The sequence below is a fragment of the Lissotriton vulgaris genome, chromosome 11, assembly GCF_964263255.1.
Source record: "Lissotriton vulgaris chromosome 11, aLisVul1.2, whole genome shotgun sequence".
In the NCBI taxonomy this organism is placed as follows: Eukaryota; Metazoa; Chordata; class Amphibia; order Caudata; family Salamandridae; genus Lissotriton; species Lissotriton vulgaris.
Window position 1 is genome coordinate 105,065,906 of NC_141699.1, and position 23,456 is coordinate 105,089,361.

At 48.7% G+C, this 23,456-nt stretch overlaps 1 protein-coding gene across 2 annotated transcripts in view; it reads right to left on the reverse strand.

Annotated features, from left to right (window-relative positions):
• The window catches only part of SPECC1L (sperm antigen with calponin homology and coiled-coil domains 1 like), a 480,979-nt gene that overhangs the window by 299,215 nt on the left and 158,308 nt on the right, over window positions 1-23,456 (reverse strand). For both annotated transcript variants that reach the window (XM_086942800.1, XM_086942799.1), the window contains 2 exons: window positions 11,199-11,388; window positions 7,867-8,011 (listed from right to left, as the gene is read on the reverse strand). In XM_086942800.1, coding sequence (XP_086798926.1) covers window positions 7,867-8,011; window positions 11,199-11,351 — 298 coding nt within the window. In that variant the 5' untranslated portion in view covers window positions 11,352-11,388. The remainder of the gene's footprint in view (window positions 1-7,866; window positions 8,012-11,198; window positions 11,389-23,456) is intronic.

The window sequence follows — 23,456 nt, forward strand, 5'->3', positions numbered from 1 at the left end:
GGCAAACTGAAAATGCTCCTGGCCTACCATGAACCGCAGGTAATGCCTGTGGGCTGGCAGGACGGGGATGTGAAAATATGAGTCCTGCAAGTCCAACACTACCATCCAGTTTCCAGGGTCGAGAGCGACCAAGACCTGAGCCAGAGTCAACATCTTGAACTTCTCATTCCAGAGGAAGCAATTGACATTCCTAAGGTCCAAGTAGGGGAGGAAGGCCCCTTTGTCCTTCTTGGGGACCAGAAAGTAGTGGGAATAACAACCACGTCCGACTTCTGGCCCAGGAACGCACTCGATGGCCCCCTTGGCCAAGAGGACTATGACTTCCTGTTGGAGAAGCGCGAAGTGATCCCCCTACATGCGGTGGAAGTGAGGTGGCATGGCTGGGGAGGGAGACTCGAAGGGGAGGTAGTAACCCCTCCGGACGAGTTGCCACTTGTCAAAAGTGACAGAACGCCAGTGGGGAGGTGATGTCGAATCTTGCCGCCCAATGGCGTGGGGTGCACCCCCAAAGCTCGGATTAGGAAGACTTTGAGGCAGATGCTGCGGGAGAGGAGGTGAACCGACCCGCACACTGGCCCCTGTGCCGCACCTGCGGTCTCCACGCCCCCGGCTGCGCTGAGTTTGGTTCTGCGCAGGCCTTTGACTGAACGAGCGGGCAGGGGTGCCCCTTCCGTGGCCACTAAAGGAATGGCCGGGCGCGTGGTGGAGAGGCCCAAGGACTTGGCCGTAGCCCGAGAGTCCTTAAAAACGCTCTAGCGCACTGTCGGCTTTAACGCCAAACAGGCGAGTGCATCAAAGGGCATGTCCATGAGTGAGCTTTGGACATCTGGCGAGAACCCGGTAGATCTCAACCAGGCGAGGCAACGAAGCGCCACAGTCGTAGAAATTGCCCTACATAGAGAGTCCGCTATGTCCAAACCAACTTAGCTGCATCTTTACCTTCGGCAACAGCTTGGGACAGCACAGCTTGGACCTCTTCGGGACACTGAGGCAACACCTGTGCAACTGTATCCCACACCGCGTGGAAACAGCAGCCCAATAGGCATGCAGTGTTCACCGACCGCAGCCCTTAGCTTACCGAAGAGAACGACCACTTGCAGAACTGGTCCTGCTTCTTAGGTCCTTATCCGACGGAGCAATGGAAAAGGCACTCTGGGACGTCCGTGTAAGAGGCACCCTCCTCCATGGTAGACGGGGAGAGGCAAACCCGGGGTCAGGGGTGACATCAAGGGCGCCGGCCTCCTTTAAGTTGTTTGCCCAGTCCTGCTCAGTCACACTGACAAGCAAGAAGGTCCTTGGCCCCCTCCCAGTCGTCCTCCACCTTTGCCGTATGCGGTACAGACCGCGGCAGCGGGGCAGGGATAGGGGAAGGAACAAACGGCACCGGGAACGGCGCCGAACGGGGCCAAACAGGCACCGTATCCCAATTCGGATCCCAGGTAGAGACAAAATTGTCCTGGAACCGGGGCAAGGGCTGAACAAATGGTATCCACTGCGGTGCCGGAGACGTAGCTGATGGTGGCGCTGGGGTCGGCAGCGTGGGACCTTGTGGCGCCGTGGCCGGAGCCAGCGGCACAGGATCCTGCGGCGCCGTGCCCGGAGCCGACGGCGGCACAGACTGTTCGACAGGATCCTGACACGGAACCGCGGAAGGGCCCAAGGGCGCGCCGGCTGGAACCCGAGGCCTAAACAGGCAGTCCATGGTAGCAAGAAATTCTTGCACCTGTGCGGGAGTCGCCGACGAACCCGGACTTGGTGGATAGGCCGCAGGACTCCAAGGCTCCGAAGGAGCCGCAGGGGCAGAACCGGTCCCCCTTGTCCGCATCCGGGGACCGACGGGGGGATGTCGGAGAGCGACAACGCTTCTTCGACTTTTTATTGTTTCGTCTCTTACCCGAATCAGAGGGTGAAGACTTGGAGCCCGAGGAGCGATGATGGTGGCCCCGCGAGCATTCCCTGGAGCAGCCCCTGGACCGAGAACGGTGCTGGGACGAGTGCCGGACCTTAAGCAGCTTCAACGCCGCTCCCTCAAGGCCTATGGGCCATGGCCAGACAGTCCATGCAGGACTGAGAGTCGTGGCCGCACTCCAGGCACATTGTGGGAGTCCGCCACCGGCATATTGCGGCGGAAGACCCCACAAGACTTAAAACCAGGCATCCCTACGTTCACCAGAGTAGACTTACAGGAGACAAAAGCCTCAAAAAGATAGTCAAAAAGTGACTACGGTACGTACTCTAACAGGATCTGCGCTTACTGGTGCAGAAAAAGAAAGAACTGATGTCAGTGTGCATGGGTGGCACCTAAGTAGTCTCTGTGACGTCATCTCGGCGCTTACGACGCCAGCGACGGACGCGGAGCCGCACGGCGCAACCTACCGACGCGCAGGGGTACTGCCGATAAAAAAAAACTTTCCAGATCCAGTCTGACGCCTGGGGATATTCTAAGGTAAGGAATCTATCACTAACGTGCCTCTTTCAGATATTATGAGTACATACTGTTGCCATTTATCTCAGAACTTGGTCTAGTGTTTTGAACATCTTGCATTATAAAATAACAAAGTATACTTCCAAAAAACCCATCTGTAAAAAGGAGTGACATGACCAGACTTAGGGGGAGAAGGAAATGTTTTTACTCTGCACAATTGGCACCTCCATTGTCAGCATAGTAAAAAGCCGTAGAGTAAAATGTGTTAAAAAAAATAATTGTACGTCTAGGCACGTAAAGGAAGAGGGAACTTTGGCTTCAAAAGTCTAAGCGGATTTGATTGGTACTAGCACTTGTCCTTAAAGTCTGCTTTTTCTTTCAATCTGCACCCTTTATTATTTCCTTGTAGTTTAGGAAGCCTTAGTCCCATATATTTCTAAACATCAGTTGTTTCAATTACCTTTATTTTTCTGTGTTCTCATGCTGTTGCTAGTTTTGTTCTAGTACCTGACCTCATTGTCTCAAGCTGAAGTAGGATGACATTCTGGACTCCAGTTTGGACAATCATTTGCCCTCAATAACCCCACCCCTCCTTTTGTTTCCCTTTAGAACGATTCCTGGGCCATGATCCTGCACCTTCCACACTTCTGCCTATAATATACCCCTTGGGATCTGCTTCAAAAGTCTGATAAAGATGCAACCATGCAATAGACATATGCATGAGGCACATAGAATAGAACTTGATCTCTGGCCTTTGTGCCGAGAATCTAAGTATTTCTTACAATAGAGGCCAAATATAGGCCTCAACATTCAGTAACGCCTTTCACCATCAAAGGTGGCAAGCATTTTTTTTTACTCCGCTAATCAGTAAATAATTGCCCTACTCTCCTCAAGTTATCTCTCTAGGTATCAAATGTACCTTAATAAATCAGAAATCTTCACTGAAGCACAAAATGGAAATGACTCACTTTATTAATAACAACTAACATTAGGCCTTGCTTATGAAAAACCGGAGCAAAGATTTTCTCCATCGGATATATTATTGGTTGTCCCATAAGAATAAAACTCTCCAAGCAGATTGCGTAGGTAAGAATGTTGAGGTGGAGGTTATACGTCCTGAGAAATACTACCTCTCTATTAAACCATTAGCCTTTTCTTCTACTGCTGCTGCTCAATAACTCACTTATAATTTTTCCCAACAGCAGCCTTCTCATATTTATTCCTCTTGGTATACCGGGTCAAAAGTTTGATGAATACATTTCTCATCTGACTCTTCAAGTGGCCAATCTTTCGGTCCTTGGTGATTTTTTTTTTTTTTTTTACTTTAAATGCACCCTGAACCCCTCTCATGCAGTGTTACATACACTGCACAACACTGTGGTGGCTCTCAGGTCAAATCTGTACCGGTTGAGAATCGGTACAGATCATAACGGAGTTGCTGATCTGGTCTTGCTGGATCTCGCCGTAGCCGTAGCCTTCAATACTGTATCTCATGCATATCTCTAGGCTGCAAGAGGCCAGTATCTGAGCTAAACCCCATGCCTGGCTTTCAACCTTTCATGCAGGAAAATTCCAAGCCATCAAATTAAACCATTTTCAGTCCATTTTGGGGACTCTGTCAAGTCAGGTCCCTCATGGCTCCTCTCTCAGCACAACCTCATTCAATCTTTATGTGGCTCAACTGCCATTACTACGTAGAACTTTTGGCCTTTTATTAAGACAGCAGCAGACAAGACAGACCCCATTCTAAGCATGGCTGGGGTTTAGGAAATAACCCCATGCAACCTCCAGTTATCCTACTGTGGTTGTGAGCTAGATGGACAAAAACTCTCTTAAGCACAACACTGAAAAGACCCAGGGATTCTGGGTCGTCCTCCCTCTATCTGGTCAGCCAACTGGAGTTTTCCCATTCTGGGCTCACCTGTTTACCCAGCCACTGTAGTTCGCAAACCCCACCTCCATCTTTAATCTTAGCTTTATTCTATTGCTCTTACATTAACAAAGTTAGGTCAACTTTTTTTCTTTCATTTAAGAAAGCACACGCTGTCATCTTTCCAGCCCTTTCTAAAGACGTGTGATTTGCAGCGCGATTGTAACTCCATATGTCTGGGCTTCCTCTCTTCTTGATCACTTGCCTCCAAATGGGTTACCACTCAACGCCAGACTACTTCTTGACTTCCAAACAGGCCTCTCTAATCATCTGAATACATTTTGAGTCCCTGATACTAAGTTCGTCTCTTTCAATAGCCTATGTATCGGTCACAAAGACTTAGTAAGAAAAGTCTTCTGAAAAACGTCTTCTCCCTATCTGCCCTCTTAAATTCTTTGATCTGCTTGGACACTTCCTGGTTCTTCCCAAGATTCAATGACTCCACCAATGGAGCTGTTTCTTCCCATCAAGTAGCCAAGTTAAAGAATGCTTTTTGCATCCAGATCACTTAACTTTTTCAAACTATGGTCCTACCACTAAAAATCATCTTTCTCCCTCAGTTAACCAGCCACATCTTAGCCTCAAGATACCCTTATGGGTATTTGTGTGCTCCATATGCTCACCAAATAAACAAAATAAATAGTAAGTCAATGGTCTGGTATGCCACATAGGAATATTTCAACACAATGTGGATAGGCAAATAAATGATAATACCACAGCCAGCCTAGAAATGTGCCTACACAGTAATTATTGTGCTACTGCTAAATCTTGTTAACGCTTAACTGATCAGTGAAGGAGAAAGTTACAAACTTCATGCACTCCGAGTGCCTGTTATCTTGAAAACATCCCTACAACAGGCAGGTTGCATTTTCTTTTTCTTAATTTCAGTCACTGGGCCAACTGATGTCACTTACGCTTGAGCTACACACTTGCACTGTAGGATCCGGACAGAATGTGCTGCGCTTAACACATAATTGGCACAGCACTACCGAACTCCTTCAGTTCCTAGAATTTTCCAACCAAGTAGGCATGGGAAGATCAAAGAAATGAGCCAGGAGGCAAGTAGTGAGCGAGAATCTGCATTAGGAACATGGTATTAACCGCAAATAACACTGCTGAAGGCATGTCATGTTTTCCTTTCATGTATATTATTCCTTAAGATAAATCTCATGCTCTGTAAAATTAACCAGCAATGTTAACCAGTTTTAGTAGAAGGGCTTCTTATAAGCATAGGAAGCTAAGCAATATAAAAGATGAACTTCCAATTTTTCAACAGTATGGTGAGAAGACGAAATAGCTGACCTTCAACACTTGCACAAGGGCAGCTGTCTTAGGAAAGCAGTAGGTGCCACTCTGCCTCAGGTAATGGACATTTATTCATGTAGCTACCTCATAGCACGTGCTGATGCATGATACCAACTAGCTTGAGCTATTGTTTTTCTACACCTAAGGTGGATGCAGAAAGAAAGTTGACAATTGAACAGACTTTTCAATTTAAACTCCACCGGCACCTTAGGAAGAAATATATTCACCCACAAAATTAAAATCTTTGAGCATATGCCAAAATAACCTGGTAAGTACCTCACTTACCCATCGGAATGAAGTTTGTTGCTACCAGGAAAACAACAACTATGCAAAGGCTACGAAGGTAGAGCAGATAATCTTCACATGTTTTCTTTTTAAAAGTACTCACCGTTGTTTTTAAAATTGTATTTATTGAAATGCATCTACATTTATATAGAAGACTGTTTCACTGCAGTGTGATATTTCACTTTGCTTGAATATATCGTTTTATGCTTGGTTCACTAAAATCTATAATCTTGATTTTCCAAATATTTTTCCTAAACAGTAAACAAGGTTTCATGGGAACATAAGTAGGTGAAAGGGCATTAGATCTCCTCTATTGATTGATTGTTTCAATAGCATTCACCAATTTCTAAGGAAGGTATATAAGCTGCAGCGGAACGTCATAAGGGGAGAGCAGAATCTTAACTTCCAGGGACATACAGGTTGAGGGTCATCTAGACGAATGCTATAAGGGAAATGTTACTTAAACTATAAGCCTATGTTCATAGCGTGTGGTGCTGTAGATTCACATGCTCTCGACAACACTGCCATTCACTGTTTGGCTGGGAAGTTTCCAAGTTGTTTATCTTCGAAGGAGTCTTAGAATCACAAAGTACACAGTGACTGCTTGGTAGGCTGGCAATGAGCATCGGCACTGGCTCCATGCTAGGTTTTTGCCCAGCGGGTGAGAGTACTATGGAGTGGTGGAAAGAGTGTGGTGCACATGTACATTGTTAAGGTTTTTGTGTATAGGAAGATGAGATCTGCAACCAAAGCCGCACGATCTGGGGAGAAGTGAGGGCACATGTGAATCCACAGCAGCACACGCTACGAACAGATACTTACAGGCTAAGCAATGGTTTCTTACCTGTAATCCTACTTTTCTCTCTCAGGGGAATCTCCATTGAAATCTTAAGCACAGAATAGTCAAAACCATGTGCATCAGTATTGTTGCAAGAATAAAAAAAATGTTCCCCAACACTATGCTTTCGATTTGCAACGCTGTTGAAATCCATAACTGTAAGGCAGACAGGTGTGCCACCTGGCTAGAACAATATGCAGGTGGAGTTTCACCCCCCCATGTTGCTGGGGCTATCAACTGCATCTTCATGGATTAATAATTTTCACTGAATTGAAATGATTTATGAATTTCAATCACAGGGTGAGAGAAGAGATGAAGAGCGGGTTTCATCTTTAAAAAGCAACCGGAATAGGCTGAGGCTCAATGGCATCATCTCAACCCCAGTGACTGAAAAGGGTCCAACAGGCAGCCTGATGTGCCATCCATTCGGACGTTTTCCCGTCTTCCATACCTGTAAAAGTGTCTCATGATTCCTACTTCATCCATCCTGCTCCTTATAATATAGGTGATGTTCTGGCTTGTGCCCTTCCAGGTAGTCTTGTACATTGGCAGTATCCTCAAAAAAGATCTCCCACCACACACAGACACACCACTATCCCACTTGTGTGAGCTGTTGATGGATTTACGAGGTAAAGTAAACATGGTACACTGGGACCGTTACCCCCATTCACATAATGCTAATGGCCTTTTCTTTATATTTGCTGCTTTGAGTGGTTCTGATACATGGCAACGCCTCCTACCTCGGCCTCTAATCTTATTGGGGTGCTGTGTTGTTCTCAGCCTCGCCTTTGTGAGTGATCCTGGTCCGCGGGCACTGCACCCACTCCCATGTAAGCTCTGCACTCAGGAGCAGTCACAGTGCGGTGGCTCCACCTCGAACCCCGTCCACCAGTGCAGTACCATGATCATTCTGCTGTCGGCCACAGGACACTTCACCCTCATACTTGTCCGGTGTCGTTTTTGGATTTGCTATTTTCCTCCTCTCAGTACCCACCATCATGCTATTGAGCTGTTCTTGGCTTTGCGCACTTCTATTATCATAATACGATAGCCCCAACACCACACCTCTCCCCCAGGCAGTACCTGTGCTGTTCTTGGTTTTGCCCTCCTGAGTGGTCATCGTGCCTGTGGACACAGAGGTGGTGCCAGTGCTCTTCTTTCCCTTGACACCGTTGGTCACTGTTAGGCCACCGGCCATTCCGGCTAAGAGGTCGTCATTGCTTTTGGCCTGCAAAGATGGAGATTGTTAAAAATAGAACAAAGTTCAATGTAAAAAGACAAAAGCCATTAGAATGCCAAAGCACTAGGACAAACACCTAGACACAGAAGAACACTAACACTTGGAGAGGTGCCAGAGGGCCCAGAGTACCTCAAGGATGGGCTTCCAGGTCAGCAGACCACTGAGCAGCCACACAAAGCCATCCACCACGTAAGGCTGCTACAGCCATGTGGAGTGTAAAAGGAATCCCACCATGAACCCGGATATAGACGCAGTCCTCAAACTCTACATGTACCTCCATGTATATACACATACCTCCATATGAATACCACTGACATGCCTTTTGCCACATTTTCTTTCCTTGGCAGTCAAACCCTTTAATCAGCCCTCACCCCCGTCCCTTGACAAAGGGCACCCCGGATTGGACCCATGTGCAGGCACGTGGCGATTTCCAATGGAGACTTCCCGGTTAGTTCCTAGGGCAGAACCCCTACCATTTTTCCCCTCCTTTTCCTATGCGTGCCTCTGCCTCCACTAGCTAGTTTTAAAGCTAATTCCTTGAACATGCCCGCTCGGTTGTGCACATAAGTTCTCAGGCATGGGAACCATCGTGGATTTTCTTTTTTAAATACGGAATTCTTAACTTACCACTTAAAAGTCGCAAACAGCCATTTTTAAAGCAGTAAATCAGGAAAGTAAAATCATGCACAAGGATGCCATGCATAAAAGAGAGAAGCACGCTACCCAGTAGCTGTGTACACCTACCTGCCCCCCACAATAGCAATGTTAAAGAAAAAGCAACACGGCAGGGGTAGGAAGGGGAAGGAAACGGATGAGCAAGGGGAAGGTGTACGCAGAAATAAACGAGGCAGGGAGATAGAGTGAGAAAAAACATTAATTCCCGTGGACTGCTAAAACGGAAACTAAACGCACATTGGCAAAGACAATACGTTTCGGTTTTCTGTTAAAGAACAGCCATTCCGAGATAGCTGCCAATGCAAACCCATACGTCATGAGACACTATTGGTACTTTTAATAAACCGTTCCAACATAGCATGCAGCCATGTTAGAGCAGTACATTTGAAGATAAAATGAAAGTGTGGAGAGACATAAATTGATAGAGAGTGAGTCAATGGCACTTTGCAGGTACCAGGCTCAAGTAAAATAAAAACATCAATAAACTGGGAGCAAGATGGGAAGCAGGATTTAGGAGCAGCGTATCAGTTGAGAAGTTAAAGATTAGAAAGTGGATGGGGGTGCTGAATAATTTTTTTTTAAAAAGAGTAACCGGGTAGCAAGTAGGGGCTGGGGATAGACAGCAGTGGGGTAGAGATGTCAGGAGAAAGAAGGAAGCACATACACTCCTATGGAGTGTTAAAGGGGAAACAAAAATAGTCCTGTCAAGTCAGCAGATGAAGGATACAACACTGAGACCAAAAGGCTCAAAGCAAGACAAACACAAACAAGGGAGGGAAGCCTTGAATCGGGCAGAGACTTGAGACAGACAGACAAACCCGTCCAATCATGAGCAAGGGGCTGACTCATGGGCCACTCGGGTTAAGTAATAGGACTGGAAACAGCAGGTCTGCTAAAGCGCTCTGTAGCAGAGATTTCAAAAATAGTTTCCGGATGTCAGCAATGAAAGCATACTTCATTGATTTCAACCTAACATGTGGTAAGGGAGCTACGTTGTAGAAGATGGACAAAATCAGGGGGAAAGTCATGGAATCATAACAAAGAGCTGAGAGAAAGCCAACCAATCATGAGCAAGGGGATGTGCCAAAGCGCATTCTATATACTGTTTGAAGCAACAGGTCTTAATACAGACATCTAAAGCTGTTAGCAGGACAGAATTAAAAACCTCAGAAAACAACATATGCCAGGGCAGCATGGTTCTCTAAAGCCCCAGTCATCAGGTCTTATGAACTAGGATAATAACAATGACAGGACCAGTTCCCTCAAGAGTTTCCCCATCATTAACCATGGAACTAGAGTCCAATATGTCTCCTCCATCATCCCCTGCAAAGCATCCAGTACGCTTAAAGACGAGGATTGAGCCCTACTCAGGTAGCGGCTGCTACAGGTCAGTTAGTGGTTAGGTGGGGAGTGAGGGGGAGTTAAAAAAAAAATTAAAAAGGGGAAATGAAAAAGGAAAATCACTGACCTTTCCAGCGGCCGCCTTGCCACAGTCTTCTTCGGTTCATGAAACAGGAAGCACTCAGGCTCCAGACTCGCCTGACCAATCACAATACTGCCTTACAACAGAGTTGTGATTGGTCTGAGCACCGTGGTTCAGCGCTCAAAGAAGTACTTGGAGGCTGGGCATGTGCTCCACCAGGCTGTACAACACAGCCCAGTGGAGAACATGCCAAGTGCTCATTAGGGTTTGGCCGGCCCGAGACGGCCAGCCAAACCCTCATGCACACTTAGGAGAGTGCCACCACTCCTCTTACATAGCTAATAATGAAAAATAAAATGATAACGTTATCATGTTATTTTTCTTGTAGGGCAATACTCCTCCGCCTTAGCAGAGGAGCCGCTCCTGGCCCTACTCTCAGCCGTCTAAAGATGATATTCATAGCAATACCGCTCCCTCATGCCATTAACTCCTCCACTTCATGGGGTGTGTTCAGTACACCCACAGAGTGGATAAGAAAGGCCCAGCCACTTTGACACACTGGACTCCATATTATCTTAACAAAAAAAGTGTGATCCTATGGAGGGGGGGTGAAGGTTAGATAACAATGTGTCCAAAACTTTATGAAGATTTACGCACTGTCCCAGGCTGCATGTATATGGACAAAGTGCCCTATCGTTTGGAGAACAATTAAGGGGTTCACTCCACACAGTTTTAGAGGGCCTCCAAACTTTGGTAAATAACATGAACCCTGTCCTGATCAAACCTTTCAGGCCTCCTTCAGTTTGGGTAACAATGCGGATCTTGCAGGATGGAGACCCCTTAACTCTGGAAACAATGGGGTTCCTCTCTCTAAATAGAAGACCCTGATACCCAGACCTTGAAATCCTTGGGCAAGTGTGGCCACCTCCCGCTAGATGCTCCAGGCTGTTTCACCATGGCTAATCAAGAGCTCCTTTATTCTCAGATGCCCACTTGACTTTGTATTCCTCCCATATGACCACGTATACATTTGGATAACCTAATTTCCCGTTAAACCCCACCTCCCCTTCCTTTTACCTTGGATAAAGATGAGACTGTGCCAGCTTTGGAGGATTTGGTATTCACAGAGGTTGAAATGGTGCTCTCAGGTTTGAGCTTCTCGTTGGTTGTAGCTTTATTGTTACCGGGGGCTTTGGGCATGGAGCCAGCACTCCTGCCCGCCTTCTTCATCCTGGGTGGCTGGCTCCCGATGCATTTACAAGGAAACCTGGAAGAGGAAGAAGCAGCACTCCGGTCACAAAGAAGCAAGACAACAACGTCAGCAGATCAACAGAGACACTGTAATGCAGCTGCTTGTAGCCCAACAATCCCCACCAAGACCAGAACACTTGGAAGGCATTGGAGCCATTGATTAATAAAAAGCCTGATGTGACGGAGGACCGGAATAACTGATGCAAAAAATACCACTGTGCAAAACGTGTCAGGTGTCGAATGAGCTTTTGCATAGGAGTACTTGTGAACTATAAAATATACATATATGTAAAACTAGTTCCTGATTGCTCGACCTCCTTCAGCTTCAGCCAACTATAGCCAAACGTTTCCCCAAGCTTATGACTGGAGACGGCACGAATCCAGTCAGTTCCTTAAATATTTTCTTATTTCTTCTTTTGCAAACCAGTGTACACCAAGCTATTTGTGGTGGAGGGACATGGAGCGGAGGGGCATAGAGTGGAGTAGAATAGAGTGGTGTGCAGTTAAATGGCATAGACTACAGTAGAGGACTAGAGTGGAGCAGTGTGTCGTGGTGCGTAGAGTGGGCTGGAGTGTCGCAGAGTGGGCTGGAGTGTCGCAGAGTGGACTGGAGTGTTCGCAGAGTGGACTGGAGTGTTAGCAGAGTGGACTGGAGTGTTCGCAGAGTGGACTGGAGTGTTCGCAGAGTGGACTGGAGTGTTCGCAGAGTGGACTGGAGTGTTCGCAGAGTGGGCTGGAGTGTTCGCAGAGTGGGCTGGAGTGTTCGCAGAGTGGGCTGGAGTGTTCGCAGAGTGGGCTGGAGTGTTCGCAGAGTGGGCTGGAGTGTCGCAGAGTGGAGGTCAGAGTGTCGCAGAGTGGAGGTCAGAGTGTTGCATAGTGGAGGTCAGAGTGTCGCAGAGTGGAGGTCAGAGTGGAGGTCAGAGTGTCGCAGAGTGGAGGTCAGAGTGTCGCAGAGTGGAGGTCAGAGTGTCGCAGAGTGGAGGTCAGAGTGTCGCAGAGTGGAGGTCAGAGTGTCGCAGAGTGGAGGTCAGAGTGTCGCAGAGTGGAGGTCAGAGTGTCGCAGAGTGGAGGCCAGAGTGTCGCAGAGTGGAGGCCAGAGTGTCGCAGAGTGGAGGCCAGAGTGTCGCAGAGTGGAGGCCAGAGTGTCGCAGAGTGGGGGCCAGAGTGTCGCAGAGTGGAGGCCAGAGTGTCGCAGAGTTGAACTGAATGGAGTAGAGTGGCGTAGAGGTGGGTGGGGTGGCGTAGAGTAAGGTTGAATGGCGTAGAGGAAAGTGAAGGAGAGTAGCACAGAGTGTAGTGCTGTGGAGTATCATGGAGTGGTGTAGAGTAGAGGTGCATAGCGTGGAGGTGCGTAGCGTGGAGGTGCATAGCGTGGAGTAAAGGGACGTAGCATGGAGTAAAGGGACGTAGAGTGGAGGGACGTAGCGTGACATAGAATGGATTAGTCATGTGAGGGGCGTAGAGTGGAAGAGCAGAGAATGTCAGAGTTGCGTGGAGGGATTCAGAGTGGCGTGGAGTGGCGCAGAGTAGACTGCCAGTGAGTGGAGTAATGTGTAGCAGAGTAAAATGGAGGGGCACAGAGTGGAGCAAAGTAAAATGAAGTGAAGACCATTTATAAAGCGTGGTAGCTACCCTCAGGGGTCCTAGCGCTGCAGACATCACGCTTCATTACAAAACAGTTTAAAAGCTATTCAGGTTTGTTAAAAAGCAGGGTTTTTAGGACTTTATGGAAGGGGAGTAGTTTAGGCTCTAATCTGCGTTGGAGGGGGAGGGAGTTCCAGGGCCTGGCAGAGTTATGGGAAAACAAGCGGCCTCCACACCTGGCTCTCTTGAACCTAGGTATCATGGCCAGGAAAGAGGATCTGGATCTGAGCTGTCTGTTTGGGTGGTAGGCGGTTATCAAAGATTGGTTAATGATAGCGCCTGTTCCCCAGAAGGCTCGGTAAGCGATGCACATTGCTTTAAATTCAACTCTCTCCCTCACTGGGAGCGAGTGGAGGTCCTTTAGTCTGGGTTTGACCAGGAAACAGCGGGGGATCTGGAGAAGGGTTCTGGCTGCACAGTTTTGGATGATCGGTAGCTTGTTTAGGGTCGTCTGGGGTGCACTTAGGTATAGGGCGTTCCCGAAATCCAGACGAGATAGGATCAGACCCTGGACCATTATCTGTCTTGCATGAAAAGGTAGAAGGGGAAGGATTTTGCACAGAAGTCTTAGCAAGCCAAAGCAGGTGGCTGAGAGTTTGGGTGCGTGGCAGTTGAAATTAAGGGATTTGTCTAGCCAGATGCCCAGGCTTTTGATCGTATCTTTAGGCACGGGGGCAGGTCCCAGGCAAGGAGGCCAAAGTGGGTTGATGGTGGTGTTAATGGGACTACCGAGGAGCATAAGCTCCGTTTTGTCCCCATTCATTTTGAGACAGGAAGAGGTCATCCACTCGGCAACTGTTTCCAGGCAATCCTTCAGACAATTGGGTGCGGCTTGCGGGGGATTGAGAGCCACCACTAGCTGAGTATCGTCCGCATAAGTGACAATTTTCACTCCAAAAGGGCGGACAATCTCGGCTAGGGGGCTCATATATAGATTAAATAATGTAGGCTGAGCCCTACGTTATTTAACCTATACTCGGTTAGAGCAACAGTGCGCTTTACAAATACCCCAGATTTACATTTGCATATGAGCACACCGCAGTCAAGGGGCTTGCTGGGAGAGGTGTAGTCACCCTCAAAGACCTGGAAGGAGCGATTGGAAAGGAAAGACCTAAGCCAAGTGATTGCCATTCCTGAGATTCCCTTACTGCTAAGTCGGTGCAGTAGGATGTTGTGGCTCACAGTGTCGAAGGTGGCACTTAGGTCAAGGAGGATGATGGCTGCAGAGCCTCCCTGGTCTAGGTTCCTCCTGGCCTCCTCCGTCAGTGCGACCAAGGTGGTTTCAGTCCCATGGAGGGGGCGGAACCCCGTCTGAGTGTAGTCCAAGAGATTGTTGGCTTCCAGGAACTCTGTTAACACGTTGTTAACATGCTTCTCCAAGATTTTACTTAGCCAGGGCAGCAGGGAGATTGGTCGATAGTTGGTGGGGTTGTTTTGATCTAAATTAGGTTTTTTGAGAAGGGCTCTGACCATGGCTCGTTTCCATGGGAGTGGGACGATGCCGGTGGATAGCGAGGTATTGAGTAGTTCCAAGATGGTGGGTAGAATATGGCTAGTAACTGGAAGTAAGGTGCGTGGTGGTGCAGGGTCATTAGGGGAGCCAGCTTTTACCTGGTGCATGATAAATTCAAGAATGGTGGGGTCTAAAAGAGGGAAATGGTCAAGTGTAGCTAAGGGCTGAGGCTCTGGATCAGAACATGTCTGGAACGGGGTCATGGGATGGGGAAAAAGAAGTGTAGATTGTTTTGATTTTGTGAAGAAAGAAATCTGCTAAGTTGTTACAGCGGGTTTGGACGTTCAAGGGGTCTCGAGGTTTTTCTGGAAGTTGAAGTAGAGTTTTTGCTATACGGTATATTTCCTTAGGCTTTGAGGCTGCTTTGGCAATTTTTTCCTCAAAAAAGGATGACTGTGTGCATTTACTTCTATCCTTGTGGATAGAATTGTGGAGTAGAGTGGAGTGGAGGGGCATAAAGTGTGTGGTGAAGAGGCATAGATTGGAGAGGTATAGAGAGTCGTAGAGTGAAGTGTCAGAGTGGAGCGGCATATAGTGGTCTAGAATTATGTGACAGAGTGGTCTACAATTAAGTGGCGGAGAGTGGTCTAGCATTAAGAGGCATAAGGTGATCTAGAATTAAATGGCATAGAGTAGTCTACAATAAAATGGCGTAGAGTGGTCTAGAATGAAGTAGCGTACAGTGGTCTAGAATTAAGTGGCATAGAGTGGTCTAGAATTAAGTGGCGTAGAATGGTGTAGAATTAGGTGTCGTAGAGTGGTCTAGAGTTAAGTGTTGGAGAGTGAAGTAGCAGTGTAGAGTGTCGTAGAGTAGAGCAGCAATGAGTAGGGTGACATAGTGTGCAGTGGCGTCGAGTATGCATTGTGTGGTAGCGCACTGCCATTATAGACAACACACATTTTCAATTGAAATGACCATTTTACTGATATAACTATACAGCACACTAATGATAATGTGCGGAAATTGCATCACCTGGTGTACTGACCTGTTTTGATTGAAATAAAATATTAGTTTCCAGCACACTTCAGAATTACAAAACAAAATGTGCTATCTTCAGTCTCATATGTTCTGGAACATTTGCAAACATTTAAAAAAAATTGTGGCTAGAAAAAGCATCTCCTTCCACACCCTTGGATTATCACATAAATCCTCTCACTTTGAAGTCAGAGAAAGAAAAGCACCAAGCTCCCTGGAAGACAAAGCCTGACATTTGACCTCTGTCTTTTAATGCACAGCAAAATGCGATAAGAACAAAAAGTAAACACCTGTTTACAGAAAGTGAGCAATCCTGGAAGAATACAGTAAACAGGCTATGCTCCACAGGAGGGCAAAGACATGCTGGACAGCCTAAAACAAATAAAGCCAGCAAACTGAAAGCAAGCAAATGTGAGTTACAAAGCCAATGGAAGCTTTCAAAATATCCTCAAGAACTCTTTTACAACCACACAGTTGGTCTGTCTGATAGGATTCTACCTACAAAGGCTGAAATCATAAACATTTCTAAATCAGCTACCTTCTTTATTTCAGTTTCTTATTGTTTATTACATTAAAAAAAGAAATCTGCCATTTAAACAAGGTGACCCACATATGGAGGAGTAAAAAAAAAAATTGTTGACCATCTGTGACCATGTTTCCTCAGAGAAAAAAATGCTAGGTCCTAAAAACCAATTAATGGAAATGAAATCCTTGTTTCTTGAAGCTGTAATGAATGAACTGAGAACAGTACATCAAATTATACTCCCTTAGTTTATTTTCAACAGTCCGGAGTGTTTACAACACAGGATTATTGAAATACGAAAAGTTTGTGCACCCCTCACGCAGATCTCTCCTTCGCTACGGTTAGAGCCCCGTCTACCCTCTCAGTAGCCCTGTCTACCCTCTCAGTAGCCCTGTCTGCCCTCTCAGTAGCCCTGTCTGCCCTCTCAGTAGTCCTGTCTGCCCTCTCAGTAGCCCTTCTGTGTCCTGATACCAAGGTACCTGCACCATCAACACAATTCCTTAACCTTATGCACACTTGTGCACCTAGTAGCACACATAATGGCTGCGCTCGGTTAGAGGAGACCACTCCCAGAGTGACTCCGTGAGCTGGACTTTGAGGCTTCCCATAACCGACTTACTATGTAGGGGCCCGGGGGCGTCGCTACCACTGATGCAACTGGTACAGTGACACCAGGGCCGAGAGAACTGAGGGGCACATTGCCATCCAAGTATGCTACCCAACTAGGAGGCGGTGGTGGGCATTTTCTTTACTTGCATTAGGGTCCTATGCACCTTTGATGCGTCACGACAGGGGCCCACTGTTCAGTCCAGCTCCCCACTCAGCTCAGCTACATCATGAGTAACACAGTCCGTGCTTGCACAGCTAGATTACTGTACTAGCGCCCACTTTGACTGTGCCTCCGTGGGCCCAGTCATGCCTCCTTTTTAGGTCGAGCTGGAGTTAGCATCCGAAGAATGCGTCCAGGCTCGACAACTATAGCCACCCGTCTCATGGGAATCAGGGACAAGAGGGTGCCACGCGCATTTGGTGTCGGAGATTTGCCTGCATGAGCGCGCCTTCGCTGCTGTCTGCATAGCTGTGTGGGCGCGCTTTCGCTTTCAGGCACACTCACACGCACACAGGCATGCAGGCACACGCACGCAGGCAGGCAGGCACACACACACACACACACACACACACGCGCGCGCGCGCGCTCATGCACACACATACAGGCACCCCCCCCTTACGTAACCGGGCTCGCACCATCTGCCACAGACACACACACAAGCGCAGACACACACACACACATACAGAGACACCCGTCGCACACACACACACACACAAGCGCTCCTCCCCCCTCCAACTAAGCTCCACCTAGGGACGGCTTCTATATATTACGTGAATCCCCCACTTACCGGGTCTGAGGCAGGATTCCAGCTGAATGGCGGCTGGCTGCTGTTTCGGTGCAGTTTCAGTCCGGCAGCACGACGCGGGACTCTCTCCTCAGTCACGGGACCCCGCATTGCCATCTGCTGCTCTTCACCCGGGCCCCCTCCTGGGACCCTGGACTTCAGCTCCCACATTTCTTTTCTAGCGCCGGGGCCCCCTCTTCACCACGGGAGCCCGGAAGGAGACAGGCGCTGCCTGCAGCGTCCACATGGGCCTCCACTGGCCATGAGCCGCAGAGCATGCGCAAGCTGCATGTACGGCGCATGCGCGGGCAGCTCTAGGTTTTTTTGGGGGGAGAAGAGTCAGCACTGCGTGCCGGGTGTTTGGCTTTTTTTCTGTGGCTTGCTTTTATGGAAGATCCTCCGTCGCGAGACGGTAGGTAAGTCTTGCTGTATTGATGCTTTGAGTTGGTGAATTTTCGGCAATTAATTCTAGCATGGCGTGGCCTGTAAATTGCAAGGTGACTTTATTTGCGAAATGTATCGCTGACTGAAAGAGTGAGCATGAGTGGCTGAGGGCTGGAAGAGCTAAAAAGAAGAAATAACTTGTTCGGAGGAACATGTTTTCAGGCTATAGAGTTGGGTCGCATGTCAAGACGGTAGTGTTCATCATTTTCATTCTGAGTTTACACTTAAGCACCAAAAAGTTAGACTACCTCGCCCTGCCAAGTTACGGACTCTAATATGTTCTCAGTCAATATGGAAAATAGGTCTATGTTGTGGATGGGCAGGATATCCTTCAAAGATTAAGATAACGATATTTACTGAAATTTTTATTTAGTGTAAATATGTCTAAAATACTGTGATTAAACAACACTAACACGTCTCTTGTCATGATGTTAGGACGATGTGACCCATCCAGGAGACGAAGAGTGGGGCATATTATTATTTCTTTTGTTTCTCTTTAAGCTCCTCGCAGGCATTCACATCTCAAACTACAATCCGTATTTTATATATACTATGCGCATTATTCGTATCGTCTTTTACAGTGTAATAGCTTTATTTATGTAGCATGTGGGATATAGCGGTTTTGCCGTTTATGAGTGCGGTCAATCGTGTTGCTGTTACCCATTTCAATGAATGTTATTAAATTTATAACCTTTAGAAGAAATGTAAGCGGAGTTACTTTTGTTGGGATAACACACAGGACCCCCAGTACTTACACACAGACGCCAGCAGTGAGGCATTAACTAATTAATGTCCCTATCTGACTGAATCAGTGCCAGCCATGATTTCCTCATGTCACTGGGCAAAGAGGTGACTACAGTTAACATTTTTTTATTTTACCTGGCAGAGAATCAAAGTCTATATTACCTCTGCGTCTCTTGTCCTTGTTTCAGTCAGTACTTCATGTGGGGAATCCTCCATGAGGTGCGGCTCCCGTCTGTCCGCCCTTAGCTTTATTCGGCCCTATGTTCTCACAGCCCCCCTCCTGCCCTCGGTCACTGTCCTGTTCACAGCCCTTCCTCCACTCTCACCTCTCCTCGAACTCTCCCCCCTCTGCCGACCTTCACATCCACTGGTGCGCCCTCTCCTACGTGCAGCGCCCCAGCTGCCTCCTCAGGCCTCGGTGTCCCTTCCCTGCCTCCACGCCTCCACGCCTCTCCCTCTCTTCAGAGGAGGTGCTGCACACCCCAGATCCACGTTCAAACTTATTTTTACCATCGTCCATATTCGAGTTACTCCTTATTCACCGCCTTCCCAAACCTTATCCACTCACCCGCCATTCACCCCTTTCCTGCACATTCACCACCCTCCTGCCCATTCACCGCCGTCCTGCCAAGTCACCCCTCTCCCCATTCACCCCTCCCATCCCCATTCACCCCTCTCCAGCCCATTTCAGTGCTCCTGTCCATTCTCTGGTCTCTTGCCCATTCACCGCTCTCTTGCCCATTCACCGCTCTCCTGCCCACTCACCGCTCTCCTGCCCACTCACCGCTCTCCTGCCCACTCACCGCTCTCCTGCCCACTCACCGCTCTCCTGCCCACTCACCGCTCTCCTGCCCATTCACCGCTCTCCTGCCCATTCACCGCTCTCCTGCCCATTCACCGCTCTCCGGCCCAACACCCCTCTCCTGCCCAACACCCCTCTCCTGCCCAACACCCCTCTCCTGCCCAACACCCCTCTCCTGCCCAACACCCCTCTCAAACCAGTAAATGCCCAACACCCCTCTCCTGCCCAACACCCCTCTCAAACCAGAAAATCCTCTCCTGCTCATTCACCGCTCTCCTGCCCATCAACGCGCTCCTGCCCATTCACTGCTCTCCTACCCAGTCACCCTCTCCTGCCCAGTCACCCCTCTCCTGCCCAGTCACCCCTCTCCTGCCCAGTCACCCCTCTCCTGCCCAGTCACCCCTCTCCTGCCCAGTCACCCCTCTCCTGCCCAGTCACAGCTCTCCTGCCCATTCACAGCTCTCCTGCCCATTCACAGCTCTCCTGCCCATTCACAGCTCTCCAGCCAGTCACAGTTCTCCAGCCCAGTCACCCCTCTCCATCCCAGTCACCCCTCTCCAGCACTCACTCTATCCATCTATTGCATCACCACAACATCACTCAGCCCCACCACTGCATCACTCAGGGGCACCACAACATCACTATGCGCTACCACAGCCTCACTGAACGGCACAGCATTACTCGTAGCCACCACAACACTCAGTGCCAGTACAGCATCAATCTGTGCAACCATTCAACAACAACTGGTTCAAATATGTTCTCTCAATGTTTCAAGGTTTATTACAAATGTCACAAAAATATGTTATTTTACTTCTGTTCATGGATTTTCGTCACAATAAAATACAATGAACTTAATCTTCAAAAAAGTTATTTACAAAAGCTATTGCCATTATAAATTAAAATAACTTTTATTTAAGTATTAATGATTAAAAAAATTAAAAGCCATTGTTATTTGTAATAACAATACATCAAAGTCACGTAAATGCAACACATATTGCATTACAAATGCTATAGGTGTCACATTTGTGAAAGTTAAAACTATTGGCATTGTAAATGTCAAAGCTATTGGAAGGGGAGGAGCTACGCGGGCATCCAAGATGGTCGCGTGAGCAGAGAGCTCCCGAGACCCGCGCCGTCCTCCTTTATCTATCCTTCACCTATCCTGGTCATTTTGACGGGCTTTTGCAGCACTATCATCGCTGATGCTACTGATCCTTTTCCGGTCGAAATCGGACCTTGGGGACCATTTTTCTGCAACTTGGAACTTTCTGGCCTGCCCGCTGGCGCGACCGGGGACTCGGCTGCCCACTGTGGCCGACATGTAATTGAACAACAACGGCTGCCTGGCATCTGGCCCGCCGGAGGTGTATTGCTTTCACTTTCACTTTCAGTTTCCTTCCCTTTGTTCCTGTCTCCTCCTGCTCTGCCTCGCCTACTGCCCTCTCGATCTGAACGATCCTCGGCTGGACTGGCAAGGAGGCCGCTACACCTCTGCTTCATTGGCGCATCGGAGTTTCGAGACTTTTCTACCTGCTCATCACCTCCTTTGGCTAGCCGCCCAACTCTGGAGGCGAGATGGCGACGAAAGCGGAGGCCGAAAGACGCCGGAAAGCTGCGACCCGGGGGGGATCGATCCAAACGAACATGATCGAACGCTATACCCAGCCGAGAGGCTCCCCCGGGACCGTATGCATGGGTGCTGAAGGACTTCAAACGGACACATCGTCCACGTCGGAAATATCGCTCCAAGACCTAATGGCTGCCATCACTGGACTTAAGGCCGACATGGGCCAACAGTTTGAGGCCGTGGTGACCAAAATTGACACGGTGGCGGTGGATGTGACTCTGATCCGAGCCGACCTGGCCAAAACGAATGAGCGGGTGAAGGCACTGGATCTTAAAACGTCGAGCCTGGTGACCGACATGGCTGAGGCGCAGTCCGAAATTGGCAATCTGCGTGCATCGCACGACTTGCTGCTCAAGCGGATGGAGGACTATGATAACAGGGCCAGGCGGAACAACATACGCCTTGTCGGAGTTCCGGAAGGCGATGGTTCGGTAGCGACCGATCTGCTGGTCGAGGAACTGATAGTCGCCCACCTGGCCCCGGTAGGGCTTAGTAAGTTCTTTGCCGTTGAGCGCGCCTATCGTTTCCCCGGAGGTCAAGCGAAGCTGGGAAATCCGCCGAGGCCTATCATTGCCAAGCTTTTTCATTACCGGGACAGGGATGCTATCCTCCAGGCCGCCCGTAAGCATGGTCCCCTGAAGTATGACAATAACTCTATCTCCATATATCCCGACTTCACTCCTCAAGTGCAGCGGCAAAGATCTGGTTTCCTCGGAGTGAAGCGTCGCCTAAGGGACCGGGGACTGAAATACGCCATGCTGTTTCCGGCCCAGCTCCGGATTGAATATCGGGAACGTGCCTATTTCTTTGATCAACCTGACCGTGCTGCCGACTGGTTGGACTCGTTGCCGGCAGATGACTTTGGGAGCGGAGGCCCTGGTGGCGCGGAGAGTGGTGCTGAGGCCCAGGAGTAACAGATGCCCTGGAGGTTCCGATTGAGACTATGCAACGTACTATACATATTGACTTATTCTCTGATGACTCTGCCCGTGGCGGTGCGGTAACGGGTGATTTCTCCCTTCCTCCTCGGGGGGTTCTTTGTGTAGAATTATGGGGCGACAGGCACACTGCAGTTGGGGGTGGCTTTTTAGTCAGCAGGGGTGCAGGGAGGGGGGTGTTGTAACGGGTTTGGGTTCTGGGGTCGGTGTTTGGGGACTGGTTTGTGTTTCGTTTCATTTGTTCTGTTCTCTGTTTCATGGTATTTCATATCTTGCAATGATTTTACATAGAGGGTCCTGCTGGGGGGTGGGTGTGGAATGTTTCTGCCATAATGGGGGGGGGGTGAACTGCGGATTCTTTCCTGGAACGTGAATGGTCTGGGGGATAGAATTAAGCGGGGCATTGTACTGCAATTTTTGAGGCGCCACGCCCCTGATGTTGTGTTCCTTCAAGAGTCCCACTTGATTGGTAACGCTTGCAAGGCATTAGACCGCCGGGGTTATCGACTGGTTGCACATGCGGGTTTCACTTCGGGTTCCCGGGGTGTGGGTATTATGGTAAAGTCTTCCCTTGCTCTTGCTATTGATGATGTTATCCTTGATGAGCGTGGGCGGTATGCTGCTGTTTCGGGGAGGTGGGAGGGTAAACAGGTCGTGTTTGTTGTTGCCTATATCCCCCCGGGACTGCAGGCTACCACTTATGCTGATTTAGGTAGGACTCTTCTTGGGCTGCCAGACGGCCTGTTGGTCCTGGGCGGGGACTTCAATTCTGTCATGTCCGGCGACTGCGACCGACTACCCCCTAGAGTATTACCACAGTCCCAGATGTGGCTCAGTGAAATGGCTGACACTTTTGGCTTAGTAGATGTCTGGCGCTCATTACATCCCACGCTCCAACAATACACTTTTCATTCTGGCGCGCACGGCAGCCTCTCCCGTATTGATTATTTTTTTATGTTAGCCTCCACTTTGTCCACTGTTCGTGAGATTCGGCACCTTCCCCGGGGTATCTCGGACCACTCCCCCCTGTTGATCACGATTTCTGTGGGTGGTCGGCATGGTAACAGAGTCCCCCCGATTCCCCCCTGGCATTTTAAAAACCCCCGGCTCCGCTCGGAATTGATTAAAGCAATAGATTGCTATTTTTCTGAGAACCTGGGCTCTGTCACTTCCCCCACTGTTCTCTGGGAGGCTTTCAAGACGGTTATTCGGGGTTCCGCCCTGTCACTCATTGCTACTGAGCGTAGGGTGAAGAGGGAGGCTGTTGTGGCTCTTGAAACTGAAATCACTGCGCTTGAAAGTGAGTTGGGTGGGAATGACACGCCTGCACTGTTGCATGAATTGGAACTGAAACAAGCAGACTATAAGGCCTGTGTCACGGATGCTGCTAAATTGATGCGGTCTAATCAACTTGGTCGACTGTACGATGTGGGTGACAAGGCTAGCAAGCTTCTTGCATGGCTGGATAGGACTGAGCGT